The sequence below is a fragment of the Phaseolus vulgaris genome, chromosome 9, assembly GCF_051622355.1.
Source record: "Phaseolus vulgaris cultivar YP4 chromosome 9, ASM5162235v1, whole genome shotgun sequence".
In the NCBI taxonomy this organism is placed as follows: Eukaryota; Viridiplantae; Streptophyta; class Magnoliopsida; order Fabales; family Fabaceae; genus Phaseolus; species Phaseolus vulgaris.
This window is the reverse complement of record NC_143506.1, coordinates 16,900,919-16,921,538: the sequence shown is the minus strand read 5'-3', so window position 1 is coordinate 16,921,538 and position 20,620 is coordinate 16,900,919. Positions and strand designations below refer to the sequence as shown.

General features: G+C 29.2%; 2 protein-coding genes and 1 non-coding gene across 4 annotated transcripts; 2 read left to right on the top strand and 1 right to left on the bottom strand.

The window, feature by feature from the left end:
* Positions 1 to 873: 873 nt before the first annotated feature.
* Positions 874 to 976, top strand: LOC137823239 (small nucleolar RNA Z279/snoR105/snoR108). Its single transcript, XR_011083092.1, has one exon. It is a non-coding gene; the product is annotated as a small nucleolar RNA Z279/snoR105/snoR108 (small nucleolar RNA).
* Positions 977 to 2,424: 1,448 nt separating this feature from the next.
* Positions 2,425 to 7,807, top strand: RDR6 (RNA-dependent RNA polymerase 6). 2 transcript variants are annotated; one of them, XM_068624926.2, is made up of 3 exons: positions 2,425 to 2,636; positions 3,486 to 6,202; positions 6,599 to 7,807. In XM_068624926.2, exons 2-3 carry the CDS (start codon positions 3,488 to 3,490, stop codon positions 7,496 to 7,498), a joined length of 3,615 nt encoding a protein of 1,204 aa, XP_068481027.1. In that variant the 5' UTR covers positions 2,425 to 2,636; positions 3,486 to 3,487; the 3' UTR covers positions 7,499 to 7,807. The 2 variants fall into 2 exon arrangements, with proteins under 2 accessions (XP_068481027.1, XP_090151593.1); XM_090295467.1 differs by lacking the exon at positions 2,425 to 2,636 and adding an exon at positions 2,675 to 2,792.
* Positions 7,808 to 12,408: 4,601 nt separating this feature from the next.
* On the bottom strand, positions 12,409 to 13,508 carry SHN2 (Integrase-type DNA-binding superfamily protein). Its single transcript, XM_068624928.2, has 2 exons — positions 13,313 to 13,508; positions 12,409 to 13,137 (listed from the first exon to the last, which is right to left on the bottom strand). Exons 1-2 carry the CDS (start codon positions 13,390 to 13,392, stop codon positions 12,624 to 12,626), a joined length of 594 nt encoding a protein of 197 aa, XP_068481029.1. The 5' UTR covers positions 13,393 to 13,508; the 3' UTR covers positions 12,409 to 12,623.
* Positions 13,509 to 20,620: the final 7,112 nt, after the last annotated feature.

The window sequence follows — 20,620 nt, the reverse complement described above, 5'->3', positions numbered from 1 at the left end:
TTACTTAGTAATAAGAAAATAAACCTAAATTTACATATTTCAATTTTACTTCTATTATAACAAATTTATTTTATAACATCATTACAATATATGCATAATAAATAATATATTTAATTATTCTATTTTTACATAATACTCTGAATTGTAATTTAATTGAAAGAATGGAAGATGTTAAAAGTATGTCTGACTAGTTTAACAATGATAGTAATATATATATATATATATATATATATATATATATATATATATCGTAATTCCACACTTTGAAAGAGACAGTAAAACTCTCCTCATTCTTCACTTTCCCTTTTTCAAATATGCATAATTGAATTTATGAACCATATTTTTCAAACATATTTTTCAAACAAAAGGGTGTTATTGAGTCAGACTCAGCTGTTTATTGCATTCAAAATCATTTTTTCTTAAGGTCATGAAAACACATTGTAATTGTTTTAATCAACCTGAATCTTAATGTTTTTCTGATTTATCATGAAATTTTTCTTGATTTAAATCAAATTGTTTCATTCTTCTGCTGCACTATAAACTGTTGAGTAAGAAATTTGTTCTCATATTTTAGTCAGGTCGTCGTGATAACCTGTTCAAGGAGCAATTTGTTTCTGAAAGGTTAGTTGTTTTAATGCATATTTTTTTGAGCAATGCTAATGCATCAAATAATAATCTCAATGCCAAGAACTTTGATTCAACTAGTAGTTGGATCGCCTTTAACTTCGATTCAGTAGGGCACAGCTTCTATGGTGTTTTTATTCTATTATGTTCTAGGAGTCCCACATCGATCATTACTACAATAGAGAATTAAACTAGGACCTCTAAATCTTTAAAATTTTAGTTGGAAAAATATGATCCTTCAGGTTTATTGGGATGTGATGAGTGGTAAAGACTTGCATTTAATATGCAAGAGGGGTGCCCGCCCCAGTCTTGTTACGACTGGGGGCACTCTTTCTTAATCTAATCTGATCCTTAATTTTTATTAAATTTAATTTAGTTTAATTTAAGTATTAGGTTAAATTCAAATGAGGTAACATCTAGTTATCTGAAGTAATAAAATTTCAATAAAGTAACATTTAATATGTAGTCATTATGTTTTGATCATCAATTTTTTATTTTAATCAGAAGAAATAATTGCTTATATTTTTATTTTTTTTCATATATGTTTTATTTACATTCCAATTTTTTAGTACACCAAAATCTTGGAAGAGAAAGTTCAAAATAATGAAAGATATATATAAAACTCTAAACCCTAAACATAGTGAAAAAAATATAATAATGAAAGATTTATATAAAATTCTATATGAAAGGAGAAGATTCGAGATTTATAAAATTCTACTATAAAGTTTGAGAAAGTTCAAAATAATGAAAGGTTTATATCTGCAAAAAATTTTAAAATGTAGAGAGAAAACGAACTATTGTTGTTTGTAAACATTGTCTATAATTAATAATAAGTAAAGTAATTTATACAAATTTTTACTCCTTCTCTTTTAGATCGGTTAATTAAACCACCGTGAACTCCATTAGTTTGGAGATATTTAGACACATAAAGTTGAAAAAACTATTTGAAAGAACAAAAAAGTTGTAACTTAGCATAAGGAATAGTCATTTTTGCTTAGCATCACTACATTCTGTTCGTTTTTCATCTCTCTTTCTTTTCAAAATCTCTTTCTTTTCAAAATGGTGAAGTATAATTTCACGTTCTAATAACGTTTTATTCTTTAAAACACTAATATTGTTAATAATTAAAAGTAATTATAAAAAAATTTCTTTTTTTCAAAATGGTGAAGTATAATCTCACGTTCTAATAACGTTTTATTCTTTAAAACACTAATATTGTTAATAATTAAAAGTAATTATAAAGAATACTTGTGTTATTATGTTATTAGAAATGATAATAAAATATTTGTATTTATTAATTAAAATTGTTATATTTTTTAGTTAATAATAAAATTTGTTGAATTTATTGATTACTAAACAAGATAGTATCATATTCATATAAATCAATATAAAATTTGTATTCTTCTTCTACATTGTTTTTAATATAGTTGTGGATTTTAATGTGTGAAAATATCAATTTTCCTAACTTTATGCATGTAGGCTTTCTTATTATATACTTTTGAAAATTATTGATGATATTTTAAAAGTTTCAGAAAAAGTTTTAAAATATATTGAAAACATAAACACTTTTCTTGTGTTAGGTACAAGTGTAGGTAACATTTATTTTTATGTTTGTTTTCTATAAAATAATAAATGAATATGAATATATATATATATATGTATATAAACATAAAATTAAATAAATATAAATATTAAATTTTGTCTGATAAAAATTAAAAAAAATATTTTTTTAACATTCATTATTTACTCTAACAAATATTTTAACTGTGATTAAACTTTTTTTGAGTCAAAACAAATGGCAAACACTGAATGAGCGCGATGTGGCCGAGGAATGGAAAAGAAACAGCAGCAGAGCAAAAGACAAAAGACAGTCTCACTCACAAAATATTTATGTATGTTAATAATCTAAACTTCGTGAAGAAGGCATCGGAAACCGAATCAGACACACATAACCCCTCAAACTGCAATTCCACTGCACAATTGCAATTCCACATCTTCAAACACACACACAGGTAAAAGGCTTTATATCTTCATCCTTCTTCCCTCTTTCAAATATGCTTGCATTATCAACCTGAATTTATCGACCATTTTTTAAACAAAAGGGTGTTACTGCGAGTCAGACTCAGCGGTTTCTTGATTTGATAATTTGAGTTTAGTTTCATTAGTGGGTAAGCTTTTGGCATTAATGGGCTGTGCTTTCTTCTTTTAGTCTGAAGATTTTCTTTTTAACATTGCATTTGGAATTTGATTGCTTTTTTAATTGTGGGTGTCAGAATTATGATAGGAGATGCAGTTTACAGCCATTTGATGCATTTATAGCCCAAAGAACTGTAACGGATTATCACCGAAGAAACTAATTGTATTGATTAGAACTTATTAGAGAGTCTCACTGTCCAACTAACCAAATTTCAACTAAATGAAAACAAAACTAAGTAATTTTCAATTTTTAGCAGTTAGTACTTCAAAAAGTCATTGTTGTCAAAATTCCTTGTTAACTAACTGCTGTATAAACTGTTGAGTGGGAAATTTGTTCTCATATTTTAGTCAGGCCGTGATGGCATGTTCAAGGTGCAATTTGTTTCTGAAAGGTTAGTTTTTTAAGTGCAAAGTTTTTTGGAGCAAGGAAGTAATGTAGAAGTGGTGAGGTAGGATATGTGGTGAAATCTATAATTTTTCTAGAGCTGATAATACTGTGACCTCTTCATGCTCTTAAACCCCTCACTCTGAATCTTCATTAGATGAGTATTTTTTTTGGTTAATATGTAGGCTTCCCTTTCCCACGCTGTATTTTGGTTCTCAAATATTGATTATGTGGCATTTTCAAAAGGTTAATCTAACTTGCAAATTTGCTGAATATTTAGGCATGGACTTAGAAGCAAGTGAAAAGGATTCAGTAGTGACTCAGATCAGCATTGGTGGATTTGGCAGTGAGGTAAAAGCAAGTGAGCTGGTGAATTATTTGGAGGATAAAATTGGACTTGTCTACAGGTGTAGGTTGAAGACTTCTTGGACCCCTCCAGAGTCATATCCAGAATTTAATATCACTGATACTGCAAAGATTAAGGGAACAGATGACTATAAGAAAGTCGAGCCTCATGCCTTCGTCCATTTTGCATCTCCAGAATCTGTGACTGCTGCCCTGAATGCTTCAGGTCGTTGTGATCTGTTTTTAAAGAATGAACCCTTAAAGGTCAGCTGTGGACCCGAAAATCCATACTTCCTGAACAAAAGGAGGAGAACTACAATTCCTTTTAAGATGTCTGATGTAATTGTTGAAATTGGGACTTTGGTTAGCCCAGGAGAGTTTTTTGTGGCTTGGAAAGGACCTGATAAAGGAGTAAAATTTCTAGTGGATCCTTTTGATGGCATGTGCAGGTTTTGTTTCACTAGAGATATTGCATTCCCATTCAAAGGTATAGAAAAAGAAGCAGTTATAAAGTGTGATTTTCAGGTGGGATTCCTGGTTAGAGACATTAATGAGATAAGGAGATATAATGATTCATCGTATCTCGTTGTTTTATTACACCTAGCTTCTTCACCTTGGGTTTGGTACAGAACTGCCGAGGATGACATTGAAGATTTAGTGCCATTTGATTTGCTGGATGATGATGATCCTTGGATTAGAACCACTGATTTTACTCCCAGTGGTGCAATTGGTCGATGCAATTTTTATAAAATTTCAATTCCTCCTCGGCATGGTGCAAAATTGATGAAGGCCATGCTTTATCTGAAAGGTCAGAGAGTGCAAATGCAAGAGCTTCCACTTAAACAAACTCTTAGAGCACTGAACGAACCTGATTTTGGCACGCCCATGTCAAATCCTTTCTTCTATATAGATTATCAAGTGGGCATTACTTTTGACATAATGTTTTTGGTCAATGCTATTGTACATAAAGGCATATTCAATCAGCACAGATTGTCAGATAGGTTTTTCGAACTGCTAAGAAATCAACCTAAGGAGCTCAACGTGGCTGCTCTGAAGCATTTATGTTCTTACAAGCGCCCGGTATTTGATGCAACTAAGAGGCTAAAAGTGGTTCAAGAATGGTTGCTTAGAAACCCAAAACTTTATCAGATCTCTAAACAGTTGGATGATATTGTTGAGGTTAGAAGATTGGTTATTACTCCATCAAAAGCGTATTGTATACCCCCTGAAGTTGAACTGTCCAACAGGGTTCTCCGAAAATTCAGAGAAGTTTCAGATTGTTTCTTGAGAGTCACCTTTATGGATGAAGGCATGCAGACAATTAATGTGAATGCCCTTAACTATTATGTTGCTCCTATTGTGAAGGAAATCACATCAAACACTTTCTCTCAAAAGACAAAAATATATAAAAGGGTGAAGACTATCTTGGAAGAGGGATTTTACTTTTGTGGCCGAAAATATTCATTTTTAGCCTTTTCATCAAATCAACTTAGAGATCGTTCTGCTTGGTTTTTTGCTGAAGAAAAGATGAAATGTGATGAAATACGGAGTTGGATGGGCAAGTTTAATCAGAAGAATGTTGCAAAGTGTGCTGCTAGGATGGGACAATGCTTCTCATCTACCTATGCAACGGTTGAAGTTGTTGCGAATGAGGTTAACTCCATGCTACCTGATGTTGAGCGGAATAATTACGTTTTCTCTGATGGTATTGGTATTATCACTCCTGATCTTGCTAGGGAAGTTGCAGAAAAATTGAAATTGGACAATGTACCCTCTGCTTACCAGATCAGATACGCTGGTTTTAAAGGGGTTGTAGCCTCTTGGCCTGCTAAAGGGGATGGGATCAGACTTTCTTTGAGGCCTAGTATGAACAAGTTTCAATCTACCCATACTATCTTGGAGATCTGTGCTTGGACTAGGTTTCAGCCTGGTTTTCTTAACAGGCAGATTATAACATTGCTTTCAGCACTGGGTGTGCCTGATGAAATATTTTGGAAAATGCAGGAGGCAATGCTTTGGAAGTTAAATCAAATGCTTGTGGATGCAGATATCGCTTTTGACGTTCTTACCAAATCATGTGCTGAGCATGGGAATGCTGCAGCAATAATGTTAAGTTGCGGCTTCAGTCCCCTGACAGAACCTCATCTTAGAGGTATGTTAACTTCCACACGTGCTGCACAGCTTTGGGGACTTAGAGAAAAGTCCAGGATTTTTGTATCATCTGGGCGATGGTTGATGGGTGTCTTAGATGAGTCGGGTGTGCTTGAACAGGGGCAGTGCTTTGTTCAAGTGTCTACTCCTTCTCTTGAAAATTGTTTCTCAAAGCATGGATCAAGATTTTCAGAGACAAAGAACCTACAAGTAGTTAAAGGTTTTGTGGTTATAGCCAAAAATCCTTGTCTTCATCCAGGAGATGTACGAGTTTTGGAGGCAGTTGATGCCCCCGATTTACATCATTTATATGATTGTCTTGTTTTCCCTCAGAAGGGTGACAGACCCCATACAAATGAAGCTTCTGGAAGTGACCTTGACGGGGATCTATATTTTGTCACATGGGATGAAGATCTCATTCCACCAAGTAAGAGGAGCTGGATACCTATGGAGTATGCCGCTCAAGAAAGCAAACTTCAGACACGTCAAGTCACGACTCGAGTATGTGCTTTTTGAATGTCATTGCATGAAGTTCCGTAGTTAACTAGCTGTATGTATGCTTTGTTCTATACTCCGAGAATATTAAATTAGTATTGTTAATTTTATGCATGAATTATTCATAATGTCATGCATTTGATTAGTACTTCGAATGATATATTCACTACAGGGACTTGCCTATAGTAATAACATTTCATATTGCTGGATCTAATTCTATTCAGTCACGTGAAATAATTGAGTTTGAGGTATATGCTGCAAATGTGTTCTCTTGCAAATGTTTATATGCTCTACATATTGTTCTCTAATTTGTCTTGTGGCACATATGGTGTGATTTTTCTTGTTGACGATGTATTGCAAAAATGAATCTGCAATTTAAAGAGTTTTTGTCTCACACTGCAGGACATCATAGACTTTTTTGTCAGAAACATGGTAAATGAACATTTGGGTGCTATCTGCAACGCACATGTGGTACATGCTGATTCCAGTGACTATGATGCCTTGGATGAGAAATGCATACACTTGGCGGAGCTAGCAGCTACTGCTGTTGATTTTCCAAAGACCGGGAAGCTTGTCACTATGCCTTATCATCTGAAACCAAAACTGTACCCTGATTTCATGGGGAAAGAGAAGCACCAGTCGTACAGGTCGAAGAAAGTTCTGGGTAGACTTTACCGGCGTATCAAAGATGCTTATGATGAAGATATTGATGCACCCTATTTGAACTTTGTGTCTGGTGATATACCATATGATAAAGATCTTGAGGTTCCAGGATCTTCTGCTTTTATTGCTGATTCGTGGGAGCAAAAATGCGCATATGACGGCCAGTTGAGTGGGCTACTTGGTCAATACAAAGTGAAAAGAGAAGAGGAAGTTGTTACTGGACAGATCTGGTCCATGCCTAAATACAACAGTAGGAAGCAAGGGGAGCTTAAGGAGAGGCTGAAGCACTCATACAGTGCCCTGAAAAAGGAATTTAGGCACACTTTTGAGAAATTGAGTTCAGATGTTGGAGAATTAAGCGAGGAAGAAAAAAATTTGTTGTATGAGCAGAAAGCTTCGGCCTGGTATCAGGTGACATATCATCCTTACTGGGTCAAAAAGTCTCTTGATCTGCAAGATAAATCCCCAGAGAGCCAAGAGGCTGATTGTTTGGGAAGCACTGTGATGTTGAGTTTTCCTTGGATTGCAGTTGATTACCTAGCTCGCACAAAGATAAGAGAACGGCATCGGAAATCTGGAAATTTTGATTCAACTAAGCCAGTTGATTCTCTGGCAATGTATCTATCTGAAAGGTTATAGTTCCATTGATTTATCTTGCTCTTGCTACAAGGCCACTCTGCCATTACCAAATGTTTTCCTCAGCTTGTGTTCTATTGATAATCTCTTATGATGTGTCTTCACTTAAACTACTTTATCTGTGACCAGGATTGTTTCCATACCAGGAATTGCCTTTGCTTTTGAGACTGTATACGTTCACTGTATGTTCAACTACAAGTCTTTGTGTACATTGTACAAAGTGATCTTTGTGTGAAGTATTCTAAACAATAGCTTATAATTACTGTTAAAGTTCTTAGAATTATATATTAGAATTAAAGTTCTTCCATTCCACCTGTTAGCATGCTAGTGTGGAAGAGGCATACAAATTTAGCATGGTTACATTTATGTTTCATTTTGGGCTTTACTAAGTATGTTTTTTACCTGGGCAAAATATACAAGATAAATTATTAATTTCTATACCTCAAAATGTATTTTAAATAAACTTTTGGCTTAAAGATATCTTTAGTGTGTTTTGATTTTAGTCTCTGTACTTTTTTATTCTTTATCCAGTCTCTTTAAAAATAGAAATTATTGTTTTTAATCTTTACCAAATATATGAATTTTTGTTTTAATCTTTAAAAGATATTTTTCTTTGTTTTCCTCCTTCAAAAATTTAAAATCACTAATTTTGATCTCTAATATCTATTTCAGGATAGATAAATAATATAAATTTTAAGTATCTTAATTTTTTTAGAGGTATTACTTTTTGATATTATACCACACCACTAATATATATTATTTGGAATTATCAGTTTACTTTTTCTTCAACACAAACAAATAAGGGGATGCCCCATAATACAAGCGATAAAAAAAAAAATTTTCAATTTTAGAGTAACTAAAAATAAAGATTTGTTTTATAAGGAATAAAATCAAAATTCACTTATTTTACATAAACTAAAAACACAGTATAAGTTTTTAGAACTTAACAAACTATGTTACAAAAACGATTTTAAATATATAAACTATAATTTTAAAATATAGGTAAATTTAAACGGTTATGAATTTTCAATTTATTTAAAATTTAATATGCATAATGATCAAGATATCGCATGATTCCGTTTTTCAATTTATCAAATTATAAAAATAAATAATTTAATTGAATAAATTTATAAAACCATCCAATCCCTCAAATTGATTAATATGATGTTCGAGTGAGACAGGACAATTATTTATGATAAAATAATTTATCAAATATTGTATAGAATTTGAAGCTAGTGACTAATTCTTTAATAGTTTATTTTAGGTGCATAGGTGTTTAGATAACTTTATCTTAATTTACGAGAGAAATTTGACTTATTTTTTTTCTTATAAATATTTGTTAAAAAAACTAAGTAAATTAATTGTTGGGTATGAAGTCAAAATCAATTGGGTTGGACTGACTAGACACTATGTTTAGTGAGTGAACTTAATAGCGCAGATGAACATTGTTCCGTGGCTTCAAGTGAGAGATTGTTGGGTATGAAGACATGACCAATTGAGTTGGGCTGACTAGACACCATCTTGATGGTAAAAACGCACGCGGAAGCAACACACAATCATGAATCAACTGTAGAAAAATAAACGACACAAGATTTAACGTGGTTCGTTCGTCAACTGCAAGACAACTATTAGGTTTTCATTATATCCTGTTGCACACCAATTACAAGTACAATGATCTTCTTAGGTAGAAATTATAAAAAGATACAATGATTAAGCCACTCACTAAACATGATGTCTAGTCAACCCAACATCCTGGTTTCATACCAACATTAATATCATACATGTATTATATAAATTGAAAGAAATTTTATTATATAAATTGAAAGAAATTTTATTTCACTATTGTATTTTTAAAAAAATGCTCTAATTAACCCTAACTAAAAATGATATGTATGGATAATTTGTTGGCACGTTGTGGTCTTGAGAAGAAAAGGCAGCAACCCCTTTCATTGGACAAGCATGAAAATCTGTGTTGAAAGTGCAGAATGAAAAAGGGTTCAAAAGTGGGCATGTACGGCCACCAACTAAACTTGTGTGAAATTAATTCTTCAACAGGAGTTGCCCCCACAATAGTACATGAAGACATCGTTGAGATGATGTGTATCGTCGTTTCTGCAACCATAAATCAATTACATTATGTATGCAATCACTGTAGCATCATGACTATTGCAGTTGCAAGTCTTCAATTTTTTGTTTGTGCCTTGAAATTGAACTCTAAATAATAAAAGGGCTTCTTCTTCCTATAGTAATGGCAACAATGTGCACACTACTTTGCTCCTTGATGCATGGAGCATTTATTGATCATCCAGCTACTTCTGTCATCTCTTCCTTTATGTCAATTTCTTCTTTATGATATAGTAGAAAATTCGTGGCATCTACCCTTGCTAACTTCTACTAAATGCTGGCCACAAAAATTAGATCATACCTTCCATTCATTTTGTTGCTTAAAAAAAGTGGAATATGCAAGTTAGTTTTCAAACAATGAATCGTATACAGATTATTAAATAATTGTCATCTTAGAGATTTTAATCAAGATGTGTTTTAGTCTCTAAAGAGTTATTAAATATTTATTAATAATTGAATTTTTAGGTGTAACTTAATTTTATAAAATTGATTTATAAGTTGAAGTTTGCACTCAAGTGGTTCGATAGTGGTCAGATAAACCTTATATAATAAATCTTGCAAACTTTCATTAGACTAAGTTTTAAATAACTCTGATACCATATTAAGAAGTGAAATTTAAGTTTAATTCAATTTTATAAAATTGACTTATAATACAATGTTTACATCCTCCTATATATTATATGTAAAAGGGTTGAGACATCTCTAAAGTGTTTCTTTAATTTTATTAATCTTTGTTGACCGAGATGTTCGATAAGTATGATTATTTTAAAAGTTAAAAGTATATTAAATTAAGTTGAGTCATAAAACTCATGATATTTTTTGAAAGAAAGACTTTCTCCATCATAGCTCAACTTGGAAGTTAGATACATCAATATAATTGTTATCACAGTTTACCTTGGACAAAAATGGAGTCTGGCATGTGAATGTATAGTTGAAAAGTTTCTATTATTTTCATACTCGAATTTTTATCGTTGTCGTAAGAACTTTCACTCATAAACATCATTAGGTAATACAACTTTTTTAATAAACTTCTTTACAAACATTAATAAACTTGGTATAGCTTGGTCCTTGTGCATGTATTTTCCCTTCTGCATCCCTTTCTAACATTAACTTATGCCTTTTTCCTCAAAACTTCTAAACCAAACCTCAGAGGCAAGGAATGAACACAAGGATACCCTAAGCATATAGGCATGCTGATGTATATATATATATATATATATATATATATATATATATATATATATATATAGTTATTTTCATATTCTGATTTCATTAAAAAATAACATGAGTTTATAACTATTAATTGAGACAAAATGCTTAGAATATAGTATACAAATGAAGGGAAAAGTTAATAAATAATAAATAATTTTATATTTAAATAACTAAACAAATCTAGATATTGTTTTTTCTAAAATAATAATTATGTTATAATGAAGGGACTATTTATTTATATGAATTTATAAACATAATTTATGACTATAAAATTTAGGCAATAAAAATGAAGGAAAATTAGAGCAGTTTTAGGCTATAAAATTCAAGTAAGGTGGGTGAAATAAAGGAAGGTTCATAGTGGTATGCAAAAATGGTAGCAATGGAGGAAGGGATTTTTTACTGTAGAAGTACAACTGTGTTCTTGAATATGATACAGTGTTAGGTGGTTAAAAATCATCAGAGAATAAATTTAATGAATGTATTTGATAGATATGAGAATGTTGCATTGGATAAATAGATTTATTTAGTAAGATTAGAAATAAATGCGTTTGAAAGAAAGTTGACATAACATTGTTGCAGAAAAAAAACATAACTATTTGGTACATGCAAGGAACACCAATAGAAACTCAAGAACAGTATATATAACATGGAGGGTGACTTTATATATCTAAGAGAATTAAAAATGATTTAGATGTAACTAATTTATCTATATTATAAAAATTACATTACAACATTTTAATACTGTATAATATGTTGGATAGTTAATAATAATCTATATCCATCAATTTTAAGTGCTTTTTTTTTATAAGTTTAACTTCCATTTTAATTTCTACAACATTGAACATAAAATAATTATTACAAGTGCGAACAAATTTTAATTATCAATGTAAAATTCTAATAGGGTGCATTTTTTTTTATATACAAATAGCATATTCCAATTAAGTGCCAATATAAATTTTTTTGTCGAATAAAATGTGTGTGGACTTCATGAAGAAGAAAAGGAAATGAAGAGAGAGAAAACAATATAGATAGAACAAAAGGGACGAAATCAGACACAGAGGATGGAAGAATACTTACATGTACATATTTGGATAATCATTGTAACTCTTCTTAAAGTATGTTGATACAAAAAATTTCAATCTTAAGTTTGAAACATTGGATTAAACTAAACTAAACGGTATACAATGGAAAATTTATCAGACTAATTCGAAAAAATAATAGTTGTTGAGAAAATATTTGATGATTGTGTGATGAGTTGGGAAAGAGGGTGCAGTGTAACATGGTTTAGGAAAGAGGGAGAGAAGAAAGCTGAAAGAGGAAAAAGAATGATTGGATGAGAAGATATTGTGTGGTTTTGAAAGCAGAATTAATAATCATCACAATCATTGGTTCAATTATGAATAGGAAATTGCAAAGCTGTTAGAGCCATGCATGAAACAAGGAAGTTCCTTATATACTTAAATTGCAAAGGAATAGTTAAAATTGACACTTATATGCTAAGTGAGTTCCTTTCCTCATCCTAATTTCATCCAACTTTTCATGATTAAATACCACCAATCATAATATTGCAAAGTGTATAAAGTAACTATCAAACTTGGCCATCGTCATATCAGCACTTTTGGCAGACATTTTTACAGAAACACAAAAGTAAACGAATTGAAAAGGATATATATATGGGTTGAGAAAAGGGATGGAGTACTATTGGAAGAACTATATATGACACGGATTAAGGTTGTTTTTTTTTTTTGTGGGGTTACCCGAAAAGAAAGTTGAAGCATCAGAAAGTTTGTGTCTAGTTCCAATTGAGTAGCTCCTCGATCATCTGCAAAGCGAGTCTATCTTCTTCTTCTTCTTCTTCTCCTTCTTCTACTACAACTACTCCACTGTTTCCAGCAGTGTCGTTAGTACTACTGTTTGGTGACCATGCTGATTCACCCTCGGTGTGCTTCTTCCCAAGCTCCACCCTCATGACCCAGTTGGAGCCAGAATGTGGTCCTGCACCTTTCTGCCACACTCCAATGTGGGAATTATCAGCATCTAGCCTGAGACAAGTGAGGGAAGGAGCAGGGTCTTTGCAGTACTTTCTGAGCTTTGTGCTGAGGAGTTCTGAGAGAGCTTTGGGAGATAAGAAAGTGTTGTCATGACGAGAAGCAGCAGTGGTGGCACTGGCATCAGCTTCAGCCTGGTTCTTTGAAGTGGGGAAGTTGGTCTTGGCATTCTGGCCATTCATCAAAATGGCTGCTTGGTCATAGGCCCTTGCAGCAGCCTCAGCTGTCTCAAATGTCCCCAGCCACACCCTTCTCTTCCTGCACTCAACAAAATAAATAAAGATATAGAAAGAGAAAACAAAAGGGAGTTGTTGTGGATGTGGATGTGGATGTTAGTAATGTTTGTGAAGCATGAAATGATGTAAATATATGGAAGAAGCAGCATTGTGTATTGTGTGTGTAGCATTGGTTTGGAGTTTAATGAGATAATTACAGTAAAGGGTGGCGAATTTCTGACACCCAGGAGCCCCACTGGCGTTGCCTGACTCCTCTGAACTTCTTTGCTTGTACCATATCTTTGTCAAATAGGTTAGAGAAAGAGAGAGAGAGAGTGTGGGAAGAAGGGGAAGGTGAAGGGAATTAATAGGGTTAGATGTAGAAGGTGTAATAGGGAGAGAAAGAAGAGCATAAGTATATAACAAGTCTTAACGAAATTTATATGGGTTGTCGGTGAGGATTGGACGGAAAGTTGAGATGTACAGATGCAATAAAAGTTTCACCTGCACAACTTTCATAAATCCATGCCTTCTTAACAACTCAAATTAATGACCACCTTGTAGGCCTCTTCTGCCCACAAATATAGTATGCCATCACAAGCTGTGTTCCATTTCTCCACAATTCTTTTCCACTCACACTCGTTATAGCTTCTTTTCCAACACGGAATGTCAAATAAATTAACCCAAAATACCCTGTAATTTCACCTTTTCAGCTCACACCATTAATCTCCCTCCCTTGCTCCTCAGGCTATCGTCAAACTGTGAAACTCACCCATGAATAAAAGTCCCTTTTCTCATCACGTGAATTACAAGTGCAAAATGTTTTTTCTTCTTCTTATGTTTGAGTCCCATATTGATTAGAACATTTCATGGATAAGAATATTTCATTGTATAAATAAATAAAAGTAAAACTCACTGTGTTAGTAAAACTCACTCTAAAAGTTTATTTTATTTTATCTCATCATTTGTAATGCATTAATGCATTTCATATTTTAAAGCTTAGATTTCTTAATTTGAGAAGTCTTCAGAAGTCTTAAGCAATGATTTTAGTTACCAGGTTTTATCATGTACTGTCGTCTCATTTAGAATCTTATTCAGAGTTACGTGAAGTAATTTTCTAATAGAAAGTTTTCCCTTCAAATATAGCCATGATCTCCTATTTTTCATAGGTGCCAAACTAGGATAATCTCATTTTTTTTTTTTCTGCCTTATATTTTTTCACTGGCATGCTATAAAAATATGGATTGACACCTTAGACTAATCCACTATTTCGATAAACCACTCATTTATAAAAATAATTAACTAAATGAATCGTACTATATGGATAACTTACTCTAAATTTATGCTTAAATAATTGAGTTTACAAAATAAACTAATAACAACAAAATAAATGTATATTTTAATTTTCTTTAAGAACAAAAACTCTTATATTAGAAACTCTAGGCCTAAATATTTGACACAATTTTATTTTGTAAATAAATAGAAGGATGAGAACACAAGTTAGGCAGACACAATTTATCAAACATGCTTATCTTATAGTATATTGAATCCATTTGGTTATTTCTAATTTTATGCATATTATTTGTTTATAATAATAATACACCTTTTCATTTGAAATATATATATATTATATATATATATATAATTGATTTACTCTTATTAATAGTTCATTTGATTAACTAATAAATTAAGATAATTGACTTAGATAACCATTCCAATGAATAGTTAATTGAGTCAATGATTTTAGTTAATACTAAATTTGGAGTCTACTGGTCAAAATAAACACAAATAAATAAAGTAAATTAGCATAAATAAATAAACAATATAAAATTATATTAAATTGTTTGACAATTATATAAGCCTTCACACAATCTATCCTCACCAAAGAATCAAGAAAACTATTTTTAACACTATCAACTTTTAAAAGATTATATTGAATTTAAACATATGAAACTAAATAAATGTTATACATTCCATGAATTACTTGGTTATTAAATTATTTTTTAATCTCACTTGTCAAATATTCATATTTGTTGTAAATTTTTTACTCATCTATTGTTTAAGAAATGATACAACTTAATTAAACAAATAACTTTAGAATGAAAAAATCTTATTATAAACTTTTATGTTGCTTAAACAATATATACTATGCTTAAACAATACATAATTAACAAAAACGACAATATTTTACTTTATATTACTTTACACTTCAATATTTCTCTCAAAATTACAACAAAGCTTCACTTTTTTTTTAAAGAGAATACATCACGTAAAGTGATGGCATGTAATAAGGTAAATAATATAGTTAAAATAAATTTGAATTACCAAAATTAGTAATTACTTAAAATTTACATGTTTTCACCTCCTTAAGTCAAAACTTTAGACACATATAAAAAAATATATTAAAACACTACAACTTTTTTAAATTATATCCATGATCCCAATTATTCACTATTCATGTAGTATAACAAAACACAACTCAATATCAACCACACCACTTTCAAGAATGAATAACTTACTCTTTGTCCTAAATTGATAGAAATCATTACATGCAAATATCTAATAAGTAGTCAACATCAATTAATAAATTATCTAGATTAAAAAGAAAAATAAAGAAAATCCTCTAGATTACATCTGACACGGCACATAACTAACTTCACCCCCATTTTATTACTTTTCTATTATACCCTAAAACAAACCTATGTTTGTTTACTGCACCGCTCTAAAATACTATTCTCGCCCACTTAATTATCCCTATTATCATAAATCACTTGAATCTAAAACAATTTCACTTACACAAAACAAAATTTTAAATATACGTACAATTTAATTATCGTTTATTAATTAATTTCACGCACTTATTTATTACAAACCATAAGTACTTATATAATTAGTTTTTTTTTTTTTTTACTTTCACAAGTTGAAACTTTCTAAACTCAGTCAAAGTTGTCATACACCGAGTCAACGAAAAAATCATCAAATTACAACTAATTTTAGTTATTATTAAATTAAAGTGGAGATAATTTTTAAAATTAAAAAAAATATTGATATCTAACGTAATTTTTATTACTAATAAAAATTTATAAAATAGTTTTTAAATTGGTGTTTAACCATTAGCTACCAATATTTTATCTAATAATATCTTAGATTCTAAATTAGTCTCTAAAAGACTAATTGAGACAAATTTAAAATTTAAAATATTAATAGCTAAAATCTTGGTAGCTAATTTAGATACCAATTTAAAAATCATTTTGTAAAATTTTATTAATAATAGAAATCACTTTAGATACTAATAATTTTTTAATCTTTAAAATAATATCTAATTTAATTAATATAGTAATTAGTTTTTTTTATCTCAAAAATTGATTATTATTTATTGAATTTTTGTAGTTAAACACTTCAAGAAAAATCACCTTTAGCTTCCAACAAAAAGTGAGGCTATAAAAAGAAGTCACTAGCAATAGTGAAGTCTACTGAAGTTGGATAAAAAAAAATAAATGTCAAACATTGTGATCACAATGGAAACATTTAATTCACACTAAAAATTATTAAAATAATAATAAGTTAGTGTCTACAATGGAAACACAAAGTAGATATAATGAAAAAAAAATAAGTGACAAAATAATTTGAGTCTAGAATGTGGACACAAAGTGGATGCAAGTTAAAAATTATTAAAATTATTAAAATAATAATAATAATAATAATAAGTTAGCGTTTAGAATATGGACACAAAGTAAATGCAATCAAAAAATAAGTTGCAAGATGATACTGCGTCGAGAATGTGGACACAAAGTGGATACAAGTTAATAATTTATTAAATTTAGTGTAGGTCTAGGCGACACTAATATTTATTTCACAGGTAATGTCTCCAATGACGACAATTTACCTCACATTTGCTATCTCACGTAGTGTCCCCCAATGGCGACACTAAATTTAATTATTGTTGAAGATCCCACATCGACTAGATATTATGACATTTCATATTATATAAGTTGGTATAAACCTCATCTTATAAGTTAGTTTTATGAAGTTGAGTTAGGTTTAAAGTTAGCGAAAGTTCATAATAGAGAAGAGTCAATTTATTATAGATTTAGTTTTCAGTTGAACTATTATACCACTCGATTTTATATAAGTTAGAATTTTATTTTAATACGAGAAGGAAGTTAAATTATGTTACCAAACCAAATGTGAATTTTTGGTATGTGAAAAGGTTTCATTCGAAAAAATATATTTATTGGACACAACACTAAACAAATAAAAAGCATAAAACTTGCAATTTGATGTTGTGAGAGCCTTTTCAATTTGATTCCTCTTCCTTTGAAAATCTGATGCAAACAAAGAGTCATTGTAGATGCATTTAATGTAAAATTTAATATATGTGACCAAACTTGATATATGATAAAATAAAATACTTAATTTATCTTTCTAAAAGTAATATTTTGTTGATTGTGTGAGAATACATGATTGCTTTTTGGACAAAGAAATGAACATCTTCCACTTCATGAGCCACCTTTTTTAGGTACAGTGGTAGGTTTCCATGGCATGGATCTCTTTAGACTTTTATTTTTCCTTAACATATAGTCATTTCCTAAACAAAATTATCCAAATAAATCAATAGTTTAGATGGAATATTATACATTACATGAAATTTATGAAATAAAAATTAATTTTAGAGACTAAAAATAATTAATTGCTATAGTGACTAAATTAAAGATCATTTTAGAGACTACAAAAAATTTTGATTTCTAAATTAATTTATATTATTGTTAAATTATTTCTAAATTGATATCTAATTATCAATCAAGATTTTTGCTATCAAATTTAGAATCTAAATAATTAATAGTTAAAACCTTGGTAGCTAATTAGATATCAATCTAAAAATTATTTAACAATAATAGAAACTAATTTAGAAACTACTATTTTTTTAATTTATAAAATGGTATATAATTTAGTCAGTATAACAACTTATTATTTTTAATTTCTAAAAGTAATTTCTATTTGATGATTTTTTTTAACGCATACATATAAATTACTAAATGGAAAAGAGTATTTAACCCTCTTAATTTCACAAATAAACATCTTAAACTTTAGTATAATCGACTATTAAACTTTAATCTGTTGGTAAACAAATACGTTCAACTTTAATTTGTACTAACTGATCTTAAACTTTTTTTTTACATATAAACATCTTAATTAATCCTTAAAATTATGTTTTTATATAAAAAATATATTAAATTGAGATGAAATTACTAAAAATCTTAACTATTTATTTATTTATTTCAAATTTTAATTATTTTTAACTACTTATAAAACTATTTTTTTTATATATTTAATATAAAAAAATAATTGTAACGTCTTCTCTATCTTCTCATTAGGTGATTTATAGTAGTATTAAACTTTATAAAGCATTTTTTTTAAGGATAAAGTTTAAGGGAGTTGAATATTCTTTATCAAGAGTTAAAATTAAAAATTGATATTTAATAGTCATTACCACTTTAAAAAGTTATATACATCTGTTTTCTCCATTTTCGCTAAATCTTAGTACTTTAATCCTTTTTGTTTCGGTACATCAAGTTTAAAAATCTAAATTGAATACTTAATTAATGTTTTTAAAATACTCAATTTAGTAATTTTTAACTAAATTGTTTGACATTTTATGAAAGTTGGTTAATGTGTTGGTTAACCTATTTAACCTTTTAGTTAAAAATGACTAAACTATACCTTTTTAAAAAACATAAATTTATAGAAATTAACATTTTAAAAATATCAAAAAGAAGTTAAATTTTTTAGAACTATATTAACAGATATACAAATTAAATCAGTTAACCTATTTAACTTTCTAGTTAAAATAAGTCAAAGATAAGCATTTTCTTAAACATAAAGTATTAAATTTAAGACTTTTAAATGAAAAAAAAAATTAAAACCTGCAACAAATCATGAAATAAAAACTAATTTTAGAGAAAAAAAAAATAATTAGTTAATATGGTTACTAAATTAGAGACTATTTTAGAGACTAAAATATTTTAGCTTCTAAATTAGTTTTTATTATTATTAAATGGTTTCTAAATTGGTATCTAATTAGCCACCAAGGTTTTTGTTACCAAAAATATAAATAATTGGTAGTTAAAACTTTGGTAGTTAATTAGATACCAATTTAGAAATTATTTAATAATAATAAAAATTAATTTAGAAAAAAAAATTAGTCTCTAAAATAATTTTTAATTTAGTTATTATAACAACTAATTATTTTTTGTCTCTAAAATTAGTTTCTATTTCATGATTTTCTTACCGTGAATGAACATACAAAGCTAAAATTTTTTATTTTTTTTTATACCTTTTAACCTAAAGACCCATGAATATAACAAACTTTCTTTATAATGTATTAGTTTCTTATTTTACATCACCATTTTTACTTCATATAGTGGTATAAATACAGATTGGTTAAATATTAGATAGAAAGGAAAAAAAGTATAATTGGCCTAAAGTAATTAATATTATCTAAAGTTTTCAAAATGATACATAGATTAATAGTGAAAAAAATTATAGAAATTCGAAAATTGGAAAAACAAAGGGGTATTTTTATAATTGACAATAGAAATATAATTTAACAAATACTTATTTCTGACTTAAATTTGTTTTTATCACAATCAACTTTTTTGCTACGATATTTATCAGACAATTAAAGATTTATTTTAGTAAAATTAATTTATGAAGTTTTTTTTTTATATATTGCAAGGAAAAAAAACAGTTTTCTTTTGCATACAAACAAATATACCCTAAACAATCAGCTCTTTAATTTTTCCAAGTCATAAATACTTCAAACAGAAAGGACTTAAATTAATGGTACAATTTTATTAGTTGAAATTTGTTTATGACTATAGTAACCACTTTGCTTTTTCTTATCTCTTAAAACGTGTGGTTTAAGGCATAATGTGAAATTGCATTGATGGAAATTGACTTAGTCATCGTCATTTTTTGGCGTTAGTGGAAGATTCTTAATTAATTGTTTAACAAACAAAGCCAAATGTCTCATCATCATTGGAGCTATTTATTGTAGAGCAAAATTTTGGACTTTCCCCCTTATTTTTATTGTTATAATATAATAATTAAAAATTAAATTTTTTTAAAAATAAAAATTTCATGGTAGTCATCACTATGCAACTTAAGATCTGAGACTGACACCTCAAATAACAACCATCATTTATCATCACATAAAAAAAATTATTAAAAAAAAATAAAAAAAAAGAAGCTAAACTAAAACTTATATATTAACAAAAACTATCTATTCATAAAGAATTCTAAAAACACTATATTTATTCATAAAGAATTCTAAGAATAGATAAAATAAAAGTCTATTATACGAATGAAAAGATTATCTATTAATAAAAAAAATAATTAAAAATTGGAAACTTTAATTACACAATTTTTTATTTTTTTATTTCTTGAAAACATTTTTTAAAATATCTGGTCATAAGCCCTTGCAATATTAGGTCCATTTCACCTACTGTTGTTGAAATAGTGTGATA